The following is a 26,935-nucleotide window of genomic DNA, read 5'->3' on the forward strand; positions in this document are numbered from 1 at the left end:
TTTTTTTTATTTTATTTTAGATAACAAAACTAGTCATAAAAACCCAAGGTGACCAAACTTGCGGTACAAAAATCCCACTCAAATGTTGGGATCCATTAAAACTCCATCGTAAATAAAATTTATACAAAAATCCCAAACTTTTAAAAATTAATACAAAAATCCCAAATTTAAATGTTGATTTCATCAAATTTTATTTTGGTTTCATCATAATAAAATTTCATGATGACCTTCCATGAAAAGGCGTCCATTGTCTAATGGATAGGACAGAGGTCTTCTAAACCTTTGGTATAGGTTCAAATCCTATTGGACGCAATTTATTTCCATCTATTTTTTTATCTTTTTATGTCAAGACAGATATTTTGAATGATTTAAATAAGAAACGTTTATCGACGATTTAGATTTACTAAGAGTAATCAACTTCTTTATGCTTGTTCCTGAAGTAGAAACCGTTCCATCTGTTCCTTAATAGCTTCCTTCAAAAGAACTTCTGCATCCTCCGGAAATTTCTTGGTAGAAGATATGATTTCTTGCAATTGAGGTTTATTCGTTTTTAAGTAAGTACGTAATTGAACGAGGAATTTCTTTACCTGATCTATTTCTAACGAATCAAGATACCCATTCGTTCCAGTATAAATAGTCATTACCTGTTCTTCCACGGTGAGAGGAGCCGATTGGGCTTGTTTGAGCAATTCACGTAATCGTTGACCTCTTGCCAATTGATTCTGAGTTGCTTTATCGAGATCAGAAGCAAATTGTGCAAAGGCTTCTAACTCTGCGAATTAAGCCAGCTCCAATTTTAATTTGCCAGCTACTTGTTTCATGGCTTTAATTTGCGCCGCAGATCCTACTCTGGAAACAGAAATCCCCACATTTATAGCAGGTCGGATTCCGGCATTGAATAGATCGGCGGATAAGAATATTTGTCCATTTGTAATGGAAATTACGTTGGTAGGGATATAAGACGAAACATCCCCAAATTGAGTCTCTACTATTGGTAAAGCAGTCATACTTCCTTCACCTAAAAGAGTACTTAATTTAGCGGCTCTTTCCAAAAGGCGTGAATGCAAATAAAAAACATCTCCTGGATAAGCTTCGCGGCCTGGGGGTCTCCGTAATAGAAGAGACATTTGACGATAAGCTTGTGCTTGTTTGGAGGGATCATCATAAATGATTGAAGTATGTCGTTCACGGTACATAAAATATTCAGCCAGAGCCGCTCCTGTATAAGGGGCGAGGTATTGTAATGTAGCAGGTGAGTCTGCCATTTCGGCTACCACAATAGTATAATCCATTGCCCCCCGTTCCTGGGAAGTAGTCACTACCTGAGCTACAGAAGACACTTTTTGACCAATAGCTACATAAACACATACTACATTTTGCCCTTTTTGATTGAGAACAGTATCCGTGGCTACTGCTGTTTTACCGGTCTGCTTGTCCCCAATAATTAATTCTCGTTGGCCGCGCCCTACAGGGATCATCGAATCAATAGCAATAAGTCCCGTTTGAAGAGGCTCATATACAGAACGTCTTGAAATAATACCTGGAGCGGGAGATTCAATTAACCGGGATTCAGAAGATGAAATTTCACCCCTACCATCAACAGGTTTAGCCAGAGCATTTACAACACGACCCAAATAAGCTTCGCTCACAGGGATCTGAGCAATTCGTCCCGTTGCTTTTACAGAACTTCCCTCTTGTATCATTAAACCGTCACCCATTAATACAACACCAACATTATTTGATTCCAAATTAAGAGCAATGCCTATTGTACCTTCTTCAAATTCTACTAATTCTCCTGCCATTACTTCATCAAGACCATGAATACGAGCTATACCGTCGCCTACTTGAAGTACGGTGTCGGTATTCACAACCTTTACTTCTCTATTATATTGTTCAATACGTTCACGGATAATAGTACTAATTTCGTCGGCTCTAACAGTTGCCATGAGTCTTTCTTAATTCTTTTTTAGAAGCAAAGGAAAAAAATAATGCCTGCAGTACAAAGGACTAATCGGTTATTTCTTTCATCGCCCCAAACATGCCAATATTAGCATTGATGGTGCGTAAATGTAACTCGCTGTTCAAACAACTATTCAGAGTTCCTAGAGCTCCTTGTAAGGCTTGTTGGAAAACTCGTTGTCGGACTTGATTAATCGCTTTTTGTTGTTCAAACTGAATGGTTTCGTTTTTGTAATTTTCTAATTGTACCAAATTATTATAAGTTGAATTAATCAAATTTGATTTTTCTCGTTCTATCTCAGAATATCCATTCACTCGAAATTGATCGGCTTCCATTTCCACTTTTCGTAAGCGAGACCTGGCTTTTTCCAGCTGTTCAATGGCCCCTTCACGTAATTCTTCTGAATTTCGAATAGTACTCAAGATCCTCTGTTTTCGATTATCTAATAAATCACTTAATGAAAGTAGATTATCTTCCCATTCATTTCAAAACTTCCACGATCTCTTCCCGAACCAAACATGAATCTTTCGATTCATTTGGCTCTCACGCTCAGTTACTTATAAGGGATTCCATTTTTTATGTAATGAGCCTATCCTCTCTTCTCTGTTCGTATTCCAAAATATCAAAACGGATCATTGATCCACGACCATAATATTTGGAGGACTCTTCCGACCAGACAAAAATTTGTAATTATCGGTAAAGTTGTTTTTTTCTTAAAATCCAAAAAATACTTCTTACTTTAATACAAAGGTCGTCGATTCGGCATTGAAAAAAGGGATCCTTCCTTTTTCCAGTAACAGGTTCAAATCGTTTTATCGATATGAGTGTTCTATATCGAAAAAATTGCCTACTTTTTTTGAAACCATTTCCATACTAACATAGTGGTAGAAAGAGTACCATGTTATGCCTAGACTTCAAACGGTTTAGCTTTAACCATGTTAATAGTTCCACATTATTGGTTGATAGAGAATCAAAGTGTATTTACTTTACCAATGAGTCGCGAAATGCTATGGTTCTTACATATGATTTCTTCACTTATTCAGAAGTAATTCGCGAGATCGTGCACCTTCATTTACCTAGTTTAGTTCTAAAGAAAAAAGAAAGTGCAGCTGGTTAGATCCAGCCTATTCTTGAAATAAACAACCCGCTCACACTCCCTTTCCAAAAAAGATCAATACACCAAGTACTACACTTAGATTTATTGGATTTGTTGCTAAAATATCGGTATTAAACCCGAAACTCCCGGCGGATGGCCAGTGACCCAAAGAAACGAAAGAATCGGTTACATTTTTCATATGATCTCCTCTTATAGATAGGACTAACAAAATCAAACAGAGTTTGTATCAATTCGTCCCTTTTTTTATTGTTTGATTTATTCTTTTTTTTTTCCTTTTTTTTACATAGATTTTATTATTCCATTTTGAAATTTTTTTGATATTTCAATTGAGGTTCCCACTCAGAAACACACTTATTAGAATTAGGTCCAGATCTCATGTCAGTCGTGAAATACCTCATCTTTTGCAACGCTTTCTAAAAAAAGGGTTTCATTGGACTAAGAACGGGAAGGAAGAAAGCGAGTAGGTCTGCTAATTCCTCATCCTCAAATCAGTCCTTCCCACGGATATTGTCTCAATCAAAAAGTGATTGTAGGAGTAAAATCTTGATAGAATTCAAAAAAGCAGGTGGGAAATCCAGGGCAATCAAATTTAGAAAAAAAACTTTCTATTCTTAGGATTAAACAAAAGGATTCGCAAATAAAAGTGCTAATGCCACAACCAACCCATAAATTGTTAAAGCTTCCATAAAATCCAGACTCAGCAATAAAGTACCTCGTATTTTACCCTCTGCCTCTGGTTGTCTCGCAATACCTTCTACGGCTTGTCCCGCAGCAGTACCTTGACCAACTCCGGGTCCAATAGAAGCAAGTCCTACGACCAATCCAGCAGCAATAACGGAAGCGGCAGAAATCAGTGGATTCATGGTAAGCTCCTCGCACCAAAATAAATAAATGGTTAGTGATACAATCAAAACCAAAAAATAATGCCTTATGATTCCACTACTAAGATATATCCAATTGAAGTAATTATATTATTGAATCGTCAGAACTATTTCGATTTCTCGTTTTTCGTTCCCATCTATCGAGTCTTTATCAATTATCAATCCATAGGCCCAAGTTCTTCCATTTTTTAGTTCCAAAGCATTCTTTCAATTCTTCGTGATTTTTCTCTTCTATATGCTCTTGGTTTCATGTGTTTATTCATTCGTCACAGACGAAATGGAAGGACTTCTATTGGAATCCTCATCTAAATTCATAGTGGGATCGTAAAGGAAATAAGATCTATGGATAGTTCATATATAACTAGTCAATATCTAATATCACATATACATATGTTTCTTCCATAGTGTAAACCAACTATTTCATTCTCATTTTATATGCATTCGGATTCTAGAAAAACATACACAACAATTGGTTTATAGCCATTACATACACCTAAGTCGACCCCCCAACCTCTTTTTTATGAAGCCCATTTGTCACTTCCTCTTTTCCCTTTAGTTATCATTATCCCGTATGAATCCAAATAGGCGGGTTGGTTGGTTCATTATCATTAGCCCAAATCATTATCATTACATATCAATACAATATCAGGATTTGGTTGATGGAATTGCATGGAATTAATTCAAATTTTGGACAATCCTTGAATTAAATCAAATTAAATGGCAATCCATCGTTCTATAGAACATCGTTTTTGTTTAATCACACATAAAAACTAGATAGCATAACAATTTGGATTCAAGTTATGAACCCTAATATAATTAGAATCTTGTAATTGAATGAACAAATAGAAGTGGGGGTATGACATCAATGCGCCAAGAATCTTAGGAAAAAAATCTTTTAGATCTCTTTCCTTTATTTTTAATTTTGAATTCCCGAATATCAATCAGAAAAGCTAGTTAATGATGACCTTCCATGGATTCGCCTATGATGAAACCAAAATAAAATTTGATGAAACCAACATTTAAATTTGGGGTTTTTGTGTTAATTTTGTTTTGATGGGGTTTTTGTATTACTTTTGTTTTGATGGGTTTTTTGTGGAAGGATGGTGACACCTCTGGGGTTATAACTCGCGGAGCATAACACTATATTTTATGCGCGTGCCACGTATCGGGCATCTTTTTCTTTTAACCATATTTCTGATTTGGTGTCTCGTAGCTTCGACTCGTCCGGTCGTGCATTTTTGATTTGGTGTCACGGGGCTTCGTCGTACCCTGTCGGTGCATTTTTGATTAGGTGTGACGTAGCTTTGCCTCGTTCCGTCTATATTTTTGATTTTGTGTGGCTCGGCTTTGCCTCACCCCGTCTCTTAGGATTTTTGATTTGGTGTGGCTCTGCTTTATTTTTGATTTGGTGTGACTCAGTTTTGCCTCGCCATGCACCTATGCATTATTAATTTGGTTCCTTGGCGGGGCGTCATTCCGCCCCTTTTCGGTGCACTAAACCTTCTTTCTCTTTTAACAAAACTGACATGCAACCCGTGCATCAGGTTGGATGAAAATTTTTAGGGCGAAGGGATACTATACCTTAAACCTTCTTATTTTTTAACAAAAAAATTTGGGCTCATGTATCCCATGCTACGCACCAAGTTGGATGAGAATTTAACGCCGGAATGACTGTGCTCGGTCCCTTGCAGCTCAAATTGTTTTTCTTGGGATGGGCTGTATGCTTCAAGTACAAAAAAGTACTGTAGATGCACTGTTTGTCCTACTTCAAGAGGGCAGTAGAACATTGCAAGTATTCTTCCTTACTTATTAACCCTTTTAGCAATAAAATAATAAACTTCTGGAAAAAATAAAATAGAGCACAAAACGCTCATTTATAAACATAACAGATAAGATCCCAAACAAAATAAATGTGAAAATTGATAGTTACCCATATCTGTTTGTTATTCTGCCATTCATCTTTGAGTATCACCAAATCTGAATTTAGTATTTCCGAAGAGATAGAGAGTCGGAGTTCCGAAAGAAATTGTGTCAAAACACCTTATGTAATAATGATCCACATGTGAACTAAATATCCCCCGTGAGGATGCTACAGAATATGTGAGGATACATAAGCTGCAAAATAGCTTATGTACGTACCACCCTGAACGTTAAACGGTTGTGATTAACGTATGAAATGTGGAAGGAAAAGAAAAGTTTATTGAATCTGTTCAACTTTAAGTTGACAATGGTTAAGTACGTTACATAGATAATGATCATTTCGAGAGTTACCGAGTACATGAAGGATGAAAAAGAGTAAGGGTATGCATGGGACTAGCTCTCAGGGAAATTTTTATCTGCACAACGGCCAGTTGCACCCAAAGCAAAGAAATTGCCTTCAGAGTTGTGAAGGACACAGATACACTTGAGCAAGGTTTTTCTTACTCCGTCTCTCGATAGTACCCTCGTTCATAGCAAGGGGTTTCTTACTCTGTCTCTCGATAGTACCCTCGTTTATACTTAAAGAACCCGTGTTGTTACCGCTAAGATTTGCATTTTGTTTATGTCAGTAACTAAACGGATACAAATTTGACGCGCTTAACCACAAACAATCAGTAATAAGAAAATCCAAAGAATTTGGATAAATAAGGAATACATGAGTTTAATTTTGATTTCTCACCCGAATGACTGGAATTTGTTTATAATGAACAACCTACACTTTCATTTTTTTCATCTGAAAGAAAAGGATCGAGCAGTAGATCTCCAGCATCAATCTACCTGAGGCATTAGCATAGCATTTTTCTATAAACTTTCTCACCCTAGGATCGTTCACTTTTTCTAACAACGGAGGCTTGTACCCTGCAAAGGAACAAATTGTAGGTAAGAACTTGTAAATTAAATTAAAGTTGGATGCTCTACAGTTGGGGGAACATACGAGTCATATACAGTGAGATTAGTCAAAGCATTATCCGAAAAACGAAAACATAAGAGAGATATAACAGTCAAAATTAACTGTTTTTTCGTACTCAAACTCAACACGGTAAAGTATAATCAAAACAAAATTGGTTAAAAAGATCAAAATCAACAATTTCTGGGTGAAATGGACAGCTAGATTTTGATACTGTTTAAATGGACAAAAATGTAAAAATAGTCAGGATGTAACCAGTTTCATCGTGTCCATTTTCAAATATTTTTTCTTATTTTTAATTTATACAGGATGTATCCAGTTTCATCCTTGCTATTTTTTAAATTTTTTAAACCAGTTTCATCCTTACTATTTTTTTTTTGCCATTTCACCCAAACTATTTTTTACTCGTCCATTTGAACCGTGATTTAAAAATATTTGGACAAATGACCCATTTTCCGTATAATCAAGGTTTGAAAAACATGTCACGGCTCAGGTCACGGCTACTGAGCGTGACCGTTATAACGGGTGTGAGCACGTTTCAGGCAAAAATCACGTTACTTAGGAAAAAAACGTGTTTTTTATACGTTGTTCTAAAATAACCGGCGTTATAATGGTTAAATAGAAAATAAAAAAGAATTATGGTTTGAAATTCCTATATAACAGTTACAACGTGCGTGAAAACAGTTATAACGGGTCTAATAACGTTGTTATAACGTTTTCTATATATTATTATTTTATTCTTTTATTTTTAAAATATTAGTTGTAATTTTTTAATCTTTAATTTAAAATATAAAGAATTGTAAGAAAATATTTTTATATTAAAAAACGGTTATAACTGACGTGAAAACGGTCTAAAAACTTACGTTAAAATGTTATTTAGATGAAAAAAACGTAAAATTCAATTTTAGAAAAACGGTTATAACGTGTGTGAAAACGGGAAAGCGGTCCTAAAAAATTGCTGTTAATTCCTATTTATCGGCATTATATAGGCACGGGGTTTGGGGACCCTCACGGCCTCGGTATATGGGTGTGACCGTTCTAACGGGTGTTTTTTTGGAAAAAACTGGTGTTTTTCAAACCTTGAGTATAATTGCTTGAAATATGAATTCAAAATGAACAACTACAAAGTGGCATATTATTGATACGGAAAATGGGTCATTTATCCAAATATTTTTAAAACATGGTTCTAATGGACGAGTAGAAATTAGTATAGGTGTAATGGACACAAAAAAATAGCAAGAATGAAACTGGATTCATCCTGGCTTAAACTAAAAAAATAGCGAGGATGAAACTGGATGCATCCTGATGTAAATTAAAAATAAGAAAAAGTATTTGAAAATGGGTAAGATGAAACTGTTAACATCCTGACTATTTTTACATTCTCGTCCATTAAACAGTATCAAATTTTACATGTTTTTTTCACCTAGGAATTGTTGATTTTAATCTTAACCAATTTTGTGTTGCTATATATGGCAGTATTTCTTAGCTTGTCATCTTTACGCGATGGTAACCTCCTAAAATCTTTGTGCCTTAGATACACATTAGAATCAAGTCAAACTTAATTTCATGTATGAAGAGTTTCTTTGTCCAAGCATAATATTTACCATTTGAGATGACATGACATTTAACTTGTGAGATCGATTTAGAAATGCTATTATCGTATGAATATTCTCTTCAACCTGAACATGTGAAACAAATAAAGAAAAAAAAAATAAAAAAAAATAAGCGAGCTTCAGTCATTCATTAAGCCCCTTTGAACCCAGTAATCGAATTAGCGAAAATAGCTTTTCCGCAGTATCAACTCTACAATAGTTTTTGACACCCTCCGAATTCACAGCTATAAAGAAACGCTACTTAGCTAATAATGCGTGCCATTGTAATCAAAATATCAAATTGTTTAACGCTTGAAAAATGGTGCCATACTGTTCTACTAAGTTAAAAGATTAACTAAAATCAAAATACTACGTGGTGAGTCGTCAAATTTGCAACCTACCGGCATTCTCCCATGAACTTACTTACCTGTCTCTTTTTTTTTGAGAGAGAGAAAAGGGTAAAATTTTATTAAGAAAAGAAAAGAGTATTATACACTTGAGAATTTGCTCAAGCCCAATAACAATTACAATTGCAAATTAGAGACGTTACATTCCATAATCGTGGCCCAATGTGTAATTAGATCCCTAGAGAAGTGGTGTTTAAACCAAAATTGTATCTCTTCCCAATGGAAAATCCTGCGTGTTACCTTTATTATAACCTGCTCTAGGTCTTTTCCACGCTTTTTAGCCATGACCCTCCTATTCCTCTCTGACCAAATTGACCATATCACTGCAAAGGGTAATAATGGCCATATCTTCCTGCCAATTTTATTTCCTTTTCTGCTGCCAATGCTGGAATTGTGTCCTTGAGAGTGATTTTGTGAATCCATTGTTGATCCATTCTTGAGAAGAAATAGTCTCATATGTTCTTGGAGAAAGGGCAGTTGAGGAGAATATGGTCTACAGTTTCCAGTTCCCCATTGCATAAGTTGCACATAGTGTCATCAATGTTGCAGCCTCTATAATTCAAGTTGTCAATGGTTGGTATTGCATTTTGCACTGCTAACCAAGTCAGCACCTGTAATTTTGGTGGAACATGTTTTCTCCACACATAGTCAAAATCCTGAGGCTGAGGATGCATTTGTTTCATGATAAGCTGATAGCCTTCCTTGGTTGTATAGCTCCTTGTCTGAAACAAAATTTGATCATTTGCTGCAGTTAGGGCTGGTGGGTTCCCAATTGTGGCAATAGGTTGGAGAGTTGGTTGTTGGCTTCTGAAGACCAACATGAAAGACCTCCTGCAACAGTACAACATGAAAGACTTCTTATTTTAAAAAGCTATTACATTAGGTCTATGATCTCTAGCTAAATGGGATTTGGAAATTCAAAACCACCTAGGAGGCAATCATGTCCTGAGGGCATGTAACGGTGGTGATGCCTTCTGAATGAACACAATCAATTTATGAATAATTGAGGAGTGTGGTGCAGTTGATCCCTCAGTCACACCATCCTTGAAACTCAGGAAGAACCATGCTGGTATCTTTATATCATCTTACTCGACGCTATAATAGAGGGTGTTATATATAAAAACAATATTTATTCATTTGTTCAGGGAATTAGAATTTAAAATTATTGAAACATTAGGTGATTGAGAAACAGAACATGATTGTTCACATCAAATAGAAGCCCTAAATCAGGGTTATCAATGTCATGCTTAATAACAACAAAAACGCAACCTTATCAAGTTTTGCAAGTTATTAACAAACCTGAAGCTCCCATAAAAACACCATATTCATCACTTTCATAAGTGCTTAGTGCACAACATAATGGTTTATGATCGGTCCAACAATCTCATAAACTATCACCAAGGCATCCGACTATCATTACTGCTTCAACTAGCATAATGATATGTCATGGTCATCAGGGACCAAATTCAACGTCTATAGAGCATGTCGCTGATCTAACACTCCATGTTTCATCCATCATAATCTTGAACTTCGTCTGTTCAGTTCATAAGACTCATAGTCTTAGGTCAAAGTTTGACCGCACATCTGCAAAGAAGACTCACACATGAGTTTCAATTCACGTCAAATTGGGGGATATCACTAGGTTTTTGGCCTGGCGTTCTACAGCACGTACGATGTGAGTCACAACCACGATGAGAATTGTGATAAGTCATGCCGGTAGTTAAAGGAAAAAGTGGAAAGTGGACGGTTGATCAACCAAGTCTTCTATGCAACGTGAAAGTGGTTTCAACACGATCTTTCACTTCCTCATTCTTCCACTACCTTCAACTGTCACCACTTACAAGAGATCGATGTGCTGCAATAAATAGGTTTTTGAACCTATGATTTGATAAGAACGATTAACCAAACTTAATCACGACTTTCGAGTAAGACTCATTACTGTCAAATTATCAAACACTTTTAGAAGAATTCTCTCGTCTACACAGAGAATCATCTTCACAACAGTTCAACACATCACATCACTAAAAGATCAATCTTCATTGATCTCCACACAATCTTAGCTTCCGTCTCTACATGCCGACCCTTCTCCTCCTCTTATGACCGAATTGAACCTGGAATGACCATTGTCTTGGTTTAGGGCATGGTCCTACAGATTAGTCTCTCGAACTCAAAGTATTCTCGTGCAGTATATTTGTTTAAAGGTTCAGACGACTTCTTCGAGCACCTGCTTCAGCGAGCACTTGCCTCATCCACAACTTTTTACCAGAAACCCACGCAGTTCTTTTTGCCCGCATACAGCTGTCAAAAAGCTTTTCCAAAGCTAAGTCGGAAAAAAAGTACATCTTTTAGACGAGCTGAAAAAGTATAAAAGGTGTTTTTTTTAAAAGAAAACAAAGTTTAAATAAAATACAGTCCAAAGACTACATTTTAATTAAACTGGGGACATAAATGTAGATGACAAGTATACCATCTACCAGCAACTGAATCACGTGTGTTGGCCATATTAGCTGCACGCGCAAGGATACTAGGGAAACTAGGTAAATATGGAGAGTTTACTTGGTCCCAAATATAATTAAAGTAAATACACTTGTATGTTAATCTAAACACTTGGGTTGATCCCTATACTTAGGTTCGGTTCTGGACTTGTACTATATACCAAGTATATACCTTGTGGTTGCTATATTCTTGAGAGCCTTTGTCTATACCCTCGTCATTTCATTATTTAAGTGCATAAAAGATAGTTCCTTATTTATATTTAACATGTATACTCTATTTTATTTCGGTGCACAACTTGGGGTTTAGTTCCATGAATGGGTTTTTTGTGGTTTCAAGATGAGTGCTAATTATCGGGTAATTTTATATTACAAATGTTAAACCATTTACCCAAAAAATGGGACGAAAAGAGTGGTAGTTAAGATGATTTATGAAGTTTCTAATAAAGCAAAACCTAAATGTAAACATTTTCCCCAGATATGAAAAATCGGAAGAATAACAACCCTTTTATTAAAAATTACCACACTCGATTACAACTGTTCATAATTACGGACAATCACCACCAGGTCCTCCGAAAAACATCATTATTCCACGTAAAATTTCTTTACCAACAAAAATAAGATCATAAGAACTAGTTTTTGCATCGTGATCCAGTCGCACCTTTGATGTATCAAAGTTCAAATAGTTACCACGATTGTTAGCGACTTTCATGTTGAACATATAACATGTATATTTAGAATTAAAATCTGGCAAATGCCCATATCCCATTGGCCGAGTGGGTTCACCAATATCGTCTCCTGCAACACCTCCATATCCAATAACAGATGCATTTTCTGCTAAACGAGTAAAGATATCTTTTGGCCAGTATCCTATCTTTGCATTGTTTACACCATTGATGAACCACCAGTTGCCACTTACTGGGTCCCTATGCACTGAAAAATCAAACACACGTTGGATCCCTCCATAGGTACCAGCTCCAATAATTTCCCCGAAAGAGTACTTGGGGTGGACTTGCACAAATCCTGGGCAAAGCATATTATAGCATCCAGTTTCTTTAAATCCGTCGGCCTGATCAATAATTTAAACAATCACCATAATGTAAATAAGTGGTTCCTTTTTAAGTTATTTATTATTCATTTATTTGAGTACTTGAATATGAATTAATAGCTGGTGATTAATTAACAACGCACTGTCCACAAATCAAAAACTCGAGTCTTATTGTCACCAAATAACTGGGGATATACCTGAAATTGTAATCGATGTTAATTAAAGAAAAGTATGCATAAAACTTTAAAATAAAATAGAAATCCTTAGTGTTAATAATGGATGAATAAGTAACGGAAAACTATCTAATTGTTATGTTACTAAGAAAAACATAATTAAGTCACATAGAGATCATGATGTCAAGGTTAATAGATGCTAAGATTGTCATGCAGATTATTATGGCATTATATGAAACATTATTATCTCGACGGAAAATTAACATATAAAGATACAATATTAATAGAAAGTTTTGAAGATGACTTACAGTCCATCCAAACTCTATACTATTTAATTCTTCTTTAGGGCCATTCTGTATCCTGATTTGAGCAGTGTTAAACTTGTCCGGATCAACTTTTGAATTTGTTACAGAAATTGTTGCACTACCTCCATAGTAAACTTTCTCGGCAAAAGGTTGAGCTGACACATACTAAAAAGAAAATTGAAAACAAAGTGGAGTTCTTTTAGTACAATCAATAAGTGTTGAAAAACTCGTATTCTTTTAAATAGTGCAATAACTTTATAATCTCGGATTCTTGCTGCATATGAACAAAGAAGTCACTAAATATAGGATATTAAGTTTTGATACTTACTTGATTATATAGATATATTATCTTAATTGTGCAATTCAAAGAGATTTTGAATATTAAGTTTTGATACTTATTTGATTATATAGATATATTATCTTAATTGTGCAATCAAAAGAGATTTTGAACGTTAAATACAGGATATTAAGTTTTGATACTTACTTGATTATATAGATACTAGGGATTGATCCGTGCCAATTTCGCATTGTCCAAAACTGGGTCATCAAATATTTCCTGAAGGACCTAAACATCAATTAATGTATATATGAAATTCGTATTGATTCTTCCCCCTTTTCGGTTACATGTATTGATCTTTTAGTTATTTCGGTGGAATAAATAAAATGGTTAGGCTATAGAGGTTTAGCTTTTACAGTTTAGCTTGAATAGTGTTTTATCCTTGGCGTATGTAGTATTTTATCCTTTGCATACATAGTAATTGATCGAAAATGTTCATATTTTGTTGTTTTATTCAGTATTCGTCTATTATCGCCAATGGGTTCAATAGAAAATGGAATGGACCTGAAAAAAATGAATTACCAGGTGCCCAAAAAGTAAGAAAAATAAAAGTACATGAAATATTTTTGGTCATCAAATCCATTCAAACCAATTTTTGATCCAAAATCAAAATATCTCGCCTTACATGCATAAACAACAAAAGTATATCAGAAATATCTATGATTTTTCATGGAGAAAATCGAATAACACATTAAAAAAAGAACGACATTCCTTCCCTGGAAGGCTAGATCGCTTAAAATTCACATTGTTATTTTACCCGTAATTCTATTTTAATACGTTTAATGAAATAGCTGACTTACAGTTCCAGTTACAAAATTGCCATCCTTCTTATAAACCTTGTGGGTCTTGTTCTCTGAGGATAGTTGATAGCGGATGTGCAATTTCCTTGGGATAGATACTTGTTTGTTTGCAGTTTGAAAGTGAAAGGATAAGCATGGTCACTAACCTAAAAGCAACATAAACTGGCCAATGAAAAAAACCTATACAGAACAATCGAACATCCAGACCCAATTCTTGCAATTAAAATAAAAATATTTACGAATACATTTAGCCGGATACTTTTGCAAGAACTGCATAATCCAAAATCAATAATGCATTTTATGTATGATAAATGAACACATTCTAAGGATTACTTGTTAAATCATGTTGCCAAATAAATCATATGCACTTATCGTTGCAAGGTACTGAGGAAGAAATACAAAGAGGGGGAAAATATGTTACCTATTTCAAAAACTTGTTTCTAACCTTGACACAATGTGGAACTCTAATAATATGAACGAATCAATCGATCAAAAAAAAGAGAAATAAAAAGGATCAATCAATGAACTAATCTGAAATTATAGAAATTAATCATACCATGAAACTGGGTAACACTGTGATCAAAAAGTACAGAGCAGCTACCACCACAAAGATTGAATTCCCTTTAATTGCCATCTTAGAAGCAACACTGTGGTAGAAAATGTAGAGAGCAGCTAGTATCACGGCTAGTATATTGGCACCAAAAATGAACGACCAGAGGGACTTTTCTCACATTTCGATAAACACCTCACATAACGGATATCAACTCAAAAATAAAACACATTAGAAAAAAAATACAATCTGTAACTACTCCTTATTATCTTTTTCAAGAATCCAATGAATCAAGCATTATGAAATTAATATGAAGGATGTATGATTTATAGTTGTTTTCTTAGGAAGTGAAGACAACACACGTGTATGGAAGTATCAAAAAATCTATCAATATCCAATAGTAATGAACCGACGGTGTAATTAGGCAATGCTATACACTTCATGCTCACCTTTACTTCACTCGTATACAACAATTGATTTAAATTCATCTAATAAAGTAAACATTACCTACAAAGTTAGGAAGGAAATTATTCAGAGTTTCCCATGAATCACCTCAAATAGGATACCTCAGGTGGATTCACAAACTACATTTTACTGATAGCGAACTTCTGCTTCCACGGCGCCGACACTTTATTTCACCTTACAGAGTGTTGTTTAGTATGACCCTAAAAATGTATGAAAACGAAGATTTTCGTTTAGCAAATATCTTCTACTTGATTTTTCATTAAAAAATAATAGTAATTTTTATTTCCATGATATTCGATCTATATATTTAACAAATAAAGATTGAAATCAAACTATAATTGTTTCGATTCAACAATTCAATCTAGGAACCAAGAAGAAAAGAAATTACCTTTAAGAACCCTCGGACCAAGAACTTCGACATCTTTGGAATGCAGGGTCATTCAACCCCATTATAATAAAATCGTTTAAGCACAAAACCTAAGAACCACAATCACTCTAGCCTACATAAATGAGTAGCAGATGTAGTATAAAGGCACATCTTAATTGTGCAATCAAAACAGATTTTGAACATTAAATACAGGATATTAAGTTTTGATATTTACTTGATTATATAGATATACAATCAAAAGGGATTTTGAACATTAAATACAGGATATTAAGTTTTGATACTTACTCCCTTTTTTAGCGAACCTTAACATGTATATGTGCATACAAGTTAATAGGAACAACTGCAAGTCTGCAACAGACAATTCAATTTCAAATTGGTAAAGTATGCGGACAGTGGACGTATAAAATCAGTATAGCATCTGATGGATAATTCTCGACTAACATTGTTTGTTTGATGGATAAAAGTAGGTACGGCATGAAAGCATGACGCCTATCTAACGCAATATATCCCTTTTTTTCTTCTAAATAAATAAATATATTACTTGGTAGTTGGGACTAACCAAAAAAAATAGCTTACGTATACCAAATGCCCCTTGAAGGCTTCTAACTTGTGGAAAAATTCTTTTAAGTTTATCTGAGTGAGTGAGGACACTGAGCTAAAGAAATCAGAACATCAATCCAACTCGTAATTTTCATAATATACCCAATCTATCAATTTATTTTAGGTCAAGTTTTGTTATTACTTTTAGTTTTTAAACGAAAAAAAATGGGATCTATGTAGTCCTATTTTAATTAATCCTTGTGTGTTCGACTAGTTAATTATTCACAAAATAGGTTTAAAAGACCAAAATCAACAATTCCTGGGTGAAACGGATTAGTACATTTTGATACTGTTTATATGGCCATGAATCAAAAAAATACCGTTCAATTATCCATACAAAAATTTGGTCAATCTGCCCAGAAATATTAGAAAAGTATAATTGTAATTGAAAAAAACATCCCTAAACAAGTTCGCATTTCTCTAACTGACAAAAATACTTTTCATGTACAATGTTCGACCAAAAATATGCTTTTTCAGGATGAAACCAAGTTCATCCTGAAAAATCCTGCCATTAACGCCACATTTACCATCATCAGTGCCGACGCTTCCTCGAACGATGTCATCTCCACCATTGCCTGCTCCTCCATCACCACCACTTCCATGTTGTCATACCTCCACCATCTTCACTTACTGCAACACTATCACTGTCATTAACGATATCGTTGCCGCCTGTAATACTACCATCATTGCCTGCATCGCTGCCACCACTGTCACCACGATCGCCACCACCTCCACCAACACCTGAAGAAGAGGAAGACTTGTAACTTTTTCGATTAGCTGCCAAGGTAAACTCAACTCCAACAGCTCAAATTCATTGTTCTCAAACTAAAACACAGATTGAAACTTTATCTGAGCTGCTTCCCTGCATATTTCCATACACACATCCTAGCATAACTGTAACAATCAATTTCAGATTCATTCATCACCATATTCTGCAGCTTCCCAACCCTTCCATCACCTATTACAGCAGCAATGTTGTGTTATCGAACACAATGTTGTTCTTTTCGATCCTTGATATGCCTAAAATCACCTGTATGATATGTTCATCAACATTAGGTCATAAATATAGCAATATTATCTCATATCCGAGTTATATACCTCATCTATCAGAATTCTTGGCATTCAAGATCCCCTTAGCAAATACACAATAATAACATTATATATGTAAGGAAATTAAAATTCATAATGCCATCATAAAAACACCATATACTATGCAAATCCCAGAGCATTTTTTGTGCAACTGTCTTGATAATGTTGTTCATTCATATTCAACTTAGTCTAAAACATTATGAAACCGGTTTCACCCTAGTTAAAACATGGATGAAAACGAATTCCACTGAATCTAAAATTGGATGAAACCAGTTTCATACTAACTGGAACACGAGTGAAAATAAATTCAACAAAATTAAAATAGGATGAAACCAGTTTCTGGTTTAAACATGGATGAAACAAATTCATCCAAATCTAAACACAGGATGATACGAGTTTCATACTAGCTTAAACATGGATGAAAACCAATTCAACCAAACTCAGAACAGGATGATACCTGTTTCATCCATTTTTAAACAATAAGAAGAAAAAACTAAAATGCATTCATCTCATAATTTTTGGGTCTAAGAAAGTATGATACTGGTTTCATCTATAACAAAATGATAAAAGTTTCATACTTATTTAGACATGGATGAAAATCAATTCAACCAAATTCAAAGGGATGATAACAGTTTCACCCATGTTTACACAAGAAAAAAAAGGGTCTAAGACAGGATGATAATGGTTTCATCCATGATTAAGCAAAAAAAAATAAAAAAAAATCATTTATCTCATAAAATCATCCATCCATCTCATGGATTTCAGGTAAAATTCAGGATGATACCGGTTTCACCCATGTTTATGGAAGGAAAAAACATACTAAAATTTCATAATTCATATAACATCATTCATATCATAAACTCCAGGTTGATCAATGCATATGTAATTGATGAGTTTAGAAAATAAAATCAAAAAGAGAATTGGGGTTAGGAAACTTACGAATGCCCATATTATGAAATTGATTGAAGCCAAAACCCTAATTTTTATGAAGTTGAGAAATCTTAATGAAATTAGGGTATCAGAATGGGTTTAATTGTTGACGGTGATGGAGTCAGTGGTGGTGGTGGTATCGACTGAAATCAGATTGGTGTTGATATTTGTGGTGGCGGTGATATGAATGTCGACGATGTTGTAGGTGTTTGTGGTGGTGGAGGAAGGTGGTGATGTTGGTTGTAGTTGTTGTAGATGATGATGGTGGTGGTTGTAGTTATTATCGACAGTGGTGGTGGTAGTTGTGGTTACAGTTGATGATGGTGATGGTGGTGGAGAAAGAGAAGATCGAGATAGCGGAGGTGTCGATGGGTTTCAGAGATGAAGGAGAAAGTAGAAGATAATACCGAGAATTTTCTTCGTGAAGTATAGAAGAAACAAGAACCAGGGTATAATTGTCAGGTTCAAGTTAAATTATTTCTAATCCATTTGACCCAGACAAAATCTTACCCGTCCATATTAACCTGGTTTTGAAGGTTTCTGGTCGAATGACCCAATTTCTGTTAATTGTTCTAATATAATTTTTCTTGCATTTTAGAATTTTGTTTTTACACAAAATTGGTTAAAAAGACCAAAATCAACAATTCCTGGGTGAAAAAGATATGTAAAATTTGATACTGTTTAAATGGACGAGAATGTAAAAATAGCCAGGATGTAAACAGTTTCATCCTACCCATTTTCAAATACTTTTTCTTATTTTATTTTACATCAGGATACATCCAGTTTCATCCTCGCTCTTCTTTAAGTTTAAGCCATGATGAATCCAGTTTCATTCTGGCTATTTTTTTGGTGTTCATTTCACCTATACTAATTTTTACTCGTCCATTAGAACCATGTTTTAAAAATATTTGGACAAATGACCCATTTTACATTGTTTTTAGTGATAACAAATATGTATATATTATTACAACCCAACGAGTCAAGGTTAGAGGCAATGCCGATTGTGGTTTCTTTCATTGGACATCGTCTTCCTTCCTTGATTACTTTACATACGTTAAACATGATACTAGTCCAAGACTCCAAGTTGAGTCTGTTTGACGCCTTACATGGCAACCGTAAAGAATAAAGAATCATCAACAAACGTGAAACTAAGTTAACTAACACTGCACTGTACAAGGTTGGTTGTTATATATGCTGACTACCAACCTACCCATTGGCACATAGAACGTGGTCTACCCGTGGATGCATGACTTTCATGAAATGGTTTGCACCGTGCAAGTTAATGATGATGCATCATCTTCTTCTACTTAAAAGGGCTCGACAAAATTTGCTCTCACATTAAAACGGTGATGAAATCCTCGTTTTCTATTGGCCGAAATAGATTTTTTCTAATGTAAAAGCTATGGTGAGGACACTTCCCGAAACTCTAGGTTGAAATATTTAAAATTAGGTTACATTTTGTTTACATCATGTACTTCCGTGTCTTCAAAAATGTAGGTGAACAACACTTCCGTCGGAGTTTTAGCCTAAATTATTTAACTACGCCATGTTTGCACCAATAATTAACTTAACTGTAAAGGTGGACGATATTTACATATTTCTTTATTTGCACCAATACTACGCCATGTTTGCACCAATACGTTAGTAAAGGTGGACGATATTTACATATTTCTTTAGATTTTTCACACAATTGGGATTTCATAAAAATATCCAATTGAGCGTTGAAACCAGGGAATTGATTTACAGCTTAATTAGGAAATTGTGTTAGTATGGTAACGGTGTTACAAAAGGAAACTGGGTTATTCATAAAAATTTAAGTCAGAGTGTACTTCCGTCGATTTCCCGGTAAATTTTTAATTGTGAGATGAAATTAATTTTTTACACAATTTGGGTTGTTATTGAGCCGAGAAACCAGGGAAGAAAGTGAGGTTTCAGCCATCGATTTTGGATGATTAACGGATCCAAATGAAGAGATTAGCAGGCATATGCGAGTCTGTGGAAGATCAGGAAGGATGGGTTGTCCTTGAATTCGAGTTCGATAGGTTATTGGTGAAGTATTGCAATGAGAACAAACCAAGTTTGCTGCCATTGATGTGGGGGTGAATGAATGAGATTTATGGTTGTTTTTTGAGAATTTGTCTGAAATGTGGACCGTGTACGAATTCGTGTTTTTAGGGAAGTAGAAAAAATAAGGAACAACAAGAGTACGTACAGTTTCTTCCCAATCAACAACTCGAAATGCATATACACTGTTTGTTTAAATGCCTGAACGATTAGCTGCAGCTTTTGTTTTTCACTGAACCGAGCTGTTACTGGCAGTTAAGGTACGCTGATTGTTTCTTGGTTTTCTTATCTGTTGACAAATTCTGATTTTGGTTTTGTTCGTTTTGTTCGGATATTGGTTTAATTTCCACTTTAATATCTCAGGGGTATTGTCGAAAGAAATGGATGAGATAAATCACACACGATTCACAGTCTTACTTATACAATGCCATCGGCATTAGAATATTCTAAGGTTATCCTAAAGTTGAGATTATCCTCAAAATCATTAGAATATTGTAGATAGCATTTCTACTTGGATTCTGTTTAGTTTAGTTACCGTTGGCCTTCAAGCCTGGGTTTTCCAATAATTGACTACTGCATGTTGATTGTCAGCAACTTCGCCGGCCATAGAAATCAATTAAACATGGATGTTTGTAGGTAGAAGAATACGCCAAATGTATGTTTTTTATAGTGTGGCTTTTTGAAGGCTCACTTAGGAAGATGAGGATAGCTGCAGATATGATGGGAACGAGACTTAAGCTTAAGAAGGGGACTTTAGGATTGGGGGTAACCATATAGTGTGGCTTTTACTTTTATTTTTCTTTTTTAATTTCCTATGCAATAAATATTTGGCAATAATATGACAGAGTGGTGTTGTTGCAAGCAACTGAGACATGATTTCAGCTTAATTTTAGCTCTTCGGCAGTAATTTAAAATGCTTTAATTACGTATTAGTATATCATTTGGTGTAACGGAGTACTGTACACTTGAAAGAGGAACTCAGTATTGGACCTGGGTAAAGAGAAAGATCATTCCTTTTTGTTTTGGTTAATTTCAATTCATGCATTTGTTTTGGTCTGCAACATCTCTCTTTCTTGGGACTGTTTCATGATAATTTACACAAGGGATCACTGGGAAGTTGAGTTAAAAAGTGTGATGGAAGGAACAAATGAATAAAATCTATTATTTTGAACTTGCTCAGTGGTCTCCTTCTTCTAAGTGATTGTGTTGTTCGTAGACATGATGTACATTTTCCATTAATGGATCTTTTCTCTCTTTTTTATGATTGATTCCATTTACTTCTGTATTCAGGAGGAATTACAGGGATAGGAGAAGGTGGAAAACATTGAGTTGGTCTGTTACACACTCTAGCAACACTTCCTAAGTCCCCAGGATGTGTTCCCATCAATGCACCGCTGAGAGTGAAAAGCTCACCTCTTGAAGACCAAAAGGTATACATATTCACAATTTTTTGAGTTCAGAATAAATATTTGAGTGCGTGGCTGCAAGCCCACATCTATTTTCCAACAAGCATGAAGATATTGGCTCCTCTAACAATTATGCAACTTCCTTAGCCAGGCATAAATTATGGCTTGATTGAAACATTGATCAAGAATGTTAGGATTTAAGTTGCGGTCTAAGTTATGATTCGTTAACCACTAATGTGCTACCATAATAGCCAATTCAAAGTTAGAATTAGGATTTATAGGAGGCTATCATCTTGATTTGAGGTTTGTACATTAGATTGAGGAAAAGTGTAACACCAAAGAGTCTATGTCGATTAGTGAACCAAAAACATAAAGGTCGTGCGAATATTTTTGTGGAATAATGGTGACAACTGTGTATATATGTTGTAGTCCTCTCCAACAATCGAGATCTCATTGATATTTTTTTCTTTTCTATACCCAATTGAAATATGGAACACTACTACTCGAATTGTGATGCTTAAATCAATGGTCAAGTCTATCAGCGGGTCATGTTCGTTTCTCCAAGTCGTAACCAGCACTCTGATTCCTCACTGGTGCTAAGTCAATCTTCCTTCACAGGTAATATGCTTTTGGCAACTCCCAACAATAATTTTGATCCAGTTCAAACAATGATTAGGGTTTTATGACTGATATTATGGCCCGTGGTCAAGAGCCTTTAGTCCCATTAGCTGGCTAGAGCTGATGGGCAATGGGAGCTAGAGCTGATGGTATACGTAATGCCGGAAAAAAAATTGTGTGTAAAACTAACAAGCAAATCATGTTAAATTCAACCATATAATTATAGCATCTTCATCACTTTTGATCCCTAGCTAATTCCGTACAAGTTTTAGAAAAATTTCACACAAAAATCAACCTAATTTACTAAAGGTACTTGAAATGCATCCAGTGCTCCATAATAATAATAATAATGTACTGATCAAAAAAAAAATATAATAATAATAATACCCTATTCTTTGAAGCTTACTCGGTTCTTGTAAATCTCAATTTGTCTTCTTGTTACCAAAAAAATATAAAAAAAGAAACATTAGTATAAATGTACTGTACTATTTCTTATGGTCTGATTTTATAGTTTTAGATGGAATGTTTGAATACTTACTTGAATAAATACTATCCATGAAGAAAAAGATCAGATACGATGATGATTATAAAGAACAACGGAGAGTAGTTAAGAACAAGAAAATCTGTAAAACCACAAACAAGATTTATTCCAGGAAGAATAATAATGATTATGCCAAAGTTCAAGATATGATTAGCGCTTTTAATAAGCACTATTTGCATTTCGTTCAAGTAAGTATTCAAACATCCCATCTAAAACTATAAAATCAGACCATAAGAAATAGTACAGCACGTTTATGCTAATGTTTTTTTTTTCTTTTTTTTGGTAGCAGAAAGAAAAATTCAGATTTAAAAGAACCAAGGAAGCTTCAAAGAATAAGGTATTATTATTTATTTATTTATTGATCGGTGTATTATTATTATATTATTACTATGGAGCATTGGATGCATTTCAAGTACCTTTAGTTAATTAGGTTGATTTTTGTGTGAAAATTTTCTAAAACTTGTATGGAATTAGCTAGGGATCAAAACTGATGAAGATGCTATAATTATATGCTTGAATTTAACATGATTTGCTTATTAGTTTTATTACACACACAATTTTTTTTCCGGCAATTACGTGGAAGCAATGGGCAAGAGCTGATGCTTATCTTTTAATTATATAGTAAAAGGCCATGTCCTTACCCTCATAGTCATAGTTGATGTGATAATTTAACACTATTTATAAAAACAAGTTACTGAAAAATCTCCATTTTTATGGGAATCCTAGCATTGCAGTATTCCCACTTTCTTGCAACACATTAATGTTACTCTGCATCCAATGTTATTCAACTCGAATTCTCATTTGAACGAGTAAATAATAGAATGTTCTTTATACTTCTAAATGATAGAATCTAAAAGATGTCAGCCCAATGATCCCAGGAATACCCTTGATCCCAACAAATTAACTAGATTTTCATAAGGCATGGGAGGACTGCTGATTCAAGTTCTCTACGCGGGGACTGTAATTGGGGTTCTAAATTTGGCCTTTCAGGGCACACATGTCTTTTCGTACAGTCCCCGTCGAGATACTGCCCACATCATGGAGAATGAAGGAGTGAAACCCAGACTGCGGTTTCGTTGATTGTGCTTCTGCATTGGTTAGAAACTGGAGATCTCCTTATGCATAAAGAAATTGAGGCAAAGCTTGGTGAGTGAATTTTTGTATTTTTTTTTTTTGTACTTCATTGGGTAACTTGGGCAGTTGAATTGAAGAAGGTGTTTGTTATCTGTAGTACTTGGATACATTGGTATCTTTGATTAGCCATTTAGGGTGAGCCAGTTGGATTTGTGTTTCTTAATAGTGCTTGAATTTGATTTGTTATTGTAGTCTTAGTTCTGAAAATTTTGGAGGTATATTCATTTCTCTTACATTAAGGTCTGGTTACCATCATCTGAACAAGAGAATTGTTTGTTGTCGATAGGGTAACTAGTATTTGTTTTATGACATAGCCACATTGGGTATCTTCAATTAGCCGATACTGATCAAGTAGAATTTTTTTCTTCTAATTTCTGTTTTTCGGGGGAGCTTGAAATTTTATTTAATAGCTGTAGTCTTATGTATTAGTTTGCATTACTGAAGGTACAGAACATCAATTTTTCACTCTTCGTGATGTTTTGGTCATGAATCCATAAGTCTGTGTTACTTGTTTTCTTTTCTAACTGTAACTCTGGTGATTTCATTTGCAGTGGGTTCCTCAGAGTTTGGTCTTGATATTGAAGATTATCTCACAGGTGAGTTTGATCTCTGTTCTTTTAAGTCGTTTCAAAATACAGAAAGATGTCTGTTCGTTTAAGGGGTGTACTTCATCATCACCATTATTGATAATTGGAAATGAAATATTAGTTTACCACTTTACCCTGCGAAGATAATCTTCGATTGCAAATCATACTCTGCTAAATGACTAACATAAATTTGTTGTTTCTTTCCTCGCGCGTGCTCTCTTTAGAATTTTGATTGTTGGTGTGTGTTTCATAGATACAAAATTATCATTTTACAGAATCATTTTACAGACTTAGTTCCCATTGCTCTTATTCCAAGTTACGCTACCTACCCAAAAAAATTATGTTAAACATTAAACAAGATATGCTAATAAGAGATTAGGATTGTGTGTGCGCCATTGTTAGAACCATGATTAGGCTTTAACCTTCATATTTTTGGATATGTTACACTGTTTAGTAAAAAATCTCCCAGCAAACGTATTTGTAGATTTGGAGTCGTTAAGTGTCTTTAATCAATGAGTGCTATGCTCAGAGGAGCAATGAATAGGTCTTTAGTTATTAGTCCCTTCTTAGCCTCTCGGTATTTATACTGCAAAATAGTGCAAATTACTGCCAACACATTTTCTATGCAAGTTTTGTTTCTAATGTATGAGAGAAAAAGATCGAGATGGTTTTCTCGATTCTGAAGTTTCTGCTGGATTTTCTCCTTAATTACTTTCTACTGACGCAGTCTTTTTTCATACTGTGCAGGCGTATGCTTCATGTCCAACGAGTTGGTAAGTGTCTCTTCAAAAAAATAAAATATTAGTCATACCGGCTTTCTAGATTTTATTAATGCCATCCCTAGTGAGTTTCACTAAAATCTGGGCTTCAAAGTTTCATTCTGGTAGCTACTTTTTAGGTAAGAGATAAGCTAGATGCATGAAAGGGTCATGTCTTCTTTCAAGATGATTAAAATAAATATGCCATTGCTATTTGCGCCCACCGAGTCAGTTGGGTCACAAAGTTAGTCGATTTGGCTTTGCAACACTCTCTAATATATGAGATAAAAGTACATCCATTTTTCATAGTCATGATATTGCATTATCAGGGCATTCATTCATCATATAACGACATAGTACAACACTAATAACATTATAGTGCTTCATTTACATGTTCGTAGACAATGCCATATACTCACACTAAGTAATGTATCATTTGCAGCCACGTTACGTTGTAAACCAAGTCACTGCTGGGGATTATGTTTGCCCAAGGAAGGTGTTAAATTTCTTAACAGAGCTACATGCTGCCTTCCGTATGCTCAATCTCCGCAATGATCTTTTGCGCAGGAAGTTCAATGGTAAGCTCACTATTCCACCCCAAAGTCTACATATGATTTTTCTTCATCTCATTTACACCTGGATTCTCTTAGCTACGAACACCCTTTTTGAGTCATTCTTTCCTCTTCTTTCTCTTCCAGGGATGAAGTACAATCTTAGAAAAGGTGAAGAAGTATACTATGATGTGAAGATGCGGGGCTTAACTGCAAATGGGGATCCAATAGCAGTTAAAGGAGATCAAGGTTTCCAAGGATAGTATACTCAAAGCCATAGATAGATGCCCGTACTTTTCAAATACAAAGTTCCTAACTTCTGGAGTAGCAGTTTTTTGTCTAAATCTCAGTGAATGGATTTCTGATAAACTAATTGTACTAGTGGTAGTGGACCTAAATGCAGTTAGCTACTCACCAATTTACAATGTAGACATTGTGCCAATGTTTATTAACTCATGATCCGATGCTTTGACAAATGATTGGATATCGTGGTTTTTTTGTTATTTCTTTTCGAATCTGTGAGACCAGAATTAAAATGGCCCAGTGTTTACCTCGGACTGTAGGATAGCCGTTGCATACGTTCAATGAGATAAACTGTGCATCGTTCAATCAGAATTCATGATCGGACCATTCCGGGGAATTTTATTCATAATTTTCGACATAGATTTGTTGTGGACTGAAAAGCACATGGGAGTCCAGCTGCTTGAGGAAACGGGGGCATCATAGTCATTAATCTGACTACCTGAGGTTGTTGTGCACCCCATTTAAGAGTAAAAACGCAACAAACCAAAACAGCTCAAACTTTCTCCTTCAAGCACTAACTAACGTCGCCGTTATCCATCCAAAACCCGTTAAGGAAAAAGTTTGAATTTTTTGTTAGCAACGTGGCGAATGGGAAGAAGAGGAGTACTACTTTTCGGATTCCAAACAGTTATTATATAAAACAAAACAAAACAAAACAAAAACAGTTTCGTTTTGCAATTCTGATGCCAAATCCAATGGTTATTTCATGATTTATAAAGGGGATAAGAGCATTACTAAATGTTGATACCGTTTCATATAGGACAAAGATCCCACCGATCCTGGCCGTTGGATCGATGAAATGGTATTAACACTTAGTAATGCGGGTATCCATTTATAAATTGTGAGTTATTTGTTTATCCACGGCAAAATCACTACTCAAATTTGGAGTTATTTTTTCAAGAGTTTCGTTTTGGAATGGATATCTAGTAGAGCAAGATCAAGAAAACAGAAG

At 34.9% G+C, this 26,935-nt stretch overlaps 2 protein-coding genes and 1 non-coding gene across 10 annotated transcripts; 2 read left to right on the top strand and 1 right to left on the bottom strand.

Moving 5' to 3' along the window:
• Positions 1–240: 240 nt before the first annotated feature.
• Positions 241–312, top strand: TRNAR-UCU. Its single transcript has one exon. It is a non-coding gene; the product is annotated as a tRNA-Arg (tRNA).
• Positions 313–11,832: 11,520 nt separating this feature from the next.
• LOC113316003 lies at positions 11,833–14,135 on the bottom strand. The gene is made up of 3 exons (XM_026564237.1): positions 14,036–14,135; positions 12,866–13,017; positions 11,833–12,405 (listed from the first exon to the last, which is right to left on the bottom strand). The coding sequence occupies exons 1-3, from the start codon at positions 14,133–14,135 to the stop codon at positions 11,884–11,886; spliced, it is 774 nt and encodes a 257-aa protein (XP_026420022.1). The 3' UTR covers positions 11,833–11,883.
• A 5,543-nt stretch (positions 14,136–19,678) lies between these two features.
• Positions 19,679–26,183, top strand: LOC113317553 (translin-like). Of its 8 annotated transcripts, none has more exons than XM_026565694.1 (9): positions 19,679–20,345; positions 21,376–22,109; positions 22,671–22,838; positions 22,940–22,987; positions 23,529–23,796; positions 24,336–24,380; positions 25,119–25,144; positions 25,572–25,707; positions 25,828–26,183. In XM_026565694.1, exons 5-9 carry the CDS (start codon positions 23,769–23,771, stop codon positions 25,941–25,943), a joined length of 351 nt encoding a protein of 116 aa, XP_026421479.1. In that variant the 5' UTR covers positions 19,679–20,345; positions 21,376–22,109; positions 22,671–22,838; positions 22,940–22,987; positions 23,529–23,768; the 3' UTR covers positions 25,944–26,183. The 8 variants fall into 8 exon arrangements, with proteins under 8 accessions (XP_026421479.1, XP_026421483.1, XP_026421480.1 ...); XM_026565698.1 differs by lacking the exon at positions 22,671–22,838 and having other exon boundaries at positions 21,376–21,515; positions 22,026–22,109; XM_026565695.1 differs by lacking the exon at positions 22,671–22,838 and having other exon boundaries at positions 22,937–22,987; positions 23,515–23,796.
• The last annotated feature ends 752 nt before the right edge of the window (positions 26,184–26,935 follow it).

This window comes from Papaver somniferum, chromosome 10, assembly GCF_003573695.1.
Source record: "Papaver somniferum cultivar HN1 chromosome 10, ASM357369v1, whole genome shotgun sequence".
Lineage (NCBI taxonomy): Eukaryota > Viridiplantae > Streptophyta > Magnoliopsida > Ranunculales > Papaveraceae > Papaver > Papaver somniferum.

Coding starts and splice junctions, on each gene's coding strand:
- LOC113317553 (XM_026565694.1), top strand. CDS start 23,769: ATGCATAAAGAAATTGAGGCAAAGCTTG. Junction 23,797..24,335: donor AGAAATTGAGGCAAAGCTTG/GTGAGTGAATTT, acceptor TTTCATTTGCAG/TGGGTTCCTCAGAGTTTGGT. Junction 25,708..25,827: donor TTTGCGCAGGAAGTTCAATG/GTAAGCTCACTA, acceptor TTTCTCTTCCAG/GGATGAAGTACAATCTTAGA.
- LOC113316003 (XM_026564237.1), bottom strand. CDS start 14,135: ATGCTTATCCTTTCACTTTCAAACTGCAAACAAACAAGTATCTATCCC. Junction 13,018..14,035: donor CAGAGAACAAGACCCACAAG/GTTTATAAGAAG, acceptor AGTATGTGTCAG/CTCAACCTTTTGCCGAGAAA. Junction 12,406..12,865: donor GTATAGAGTTTGGATGGACT/GTAAGTCATCTT, acceptor ATTATTGATCAG/GCCGACGGATTTAAAGAAAC.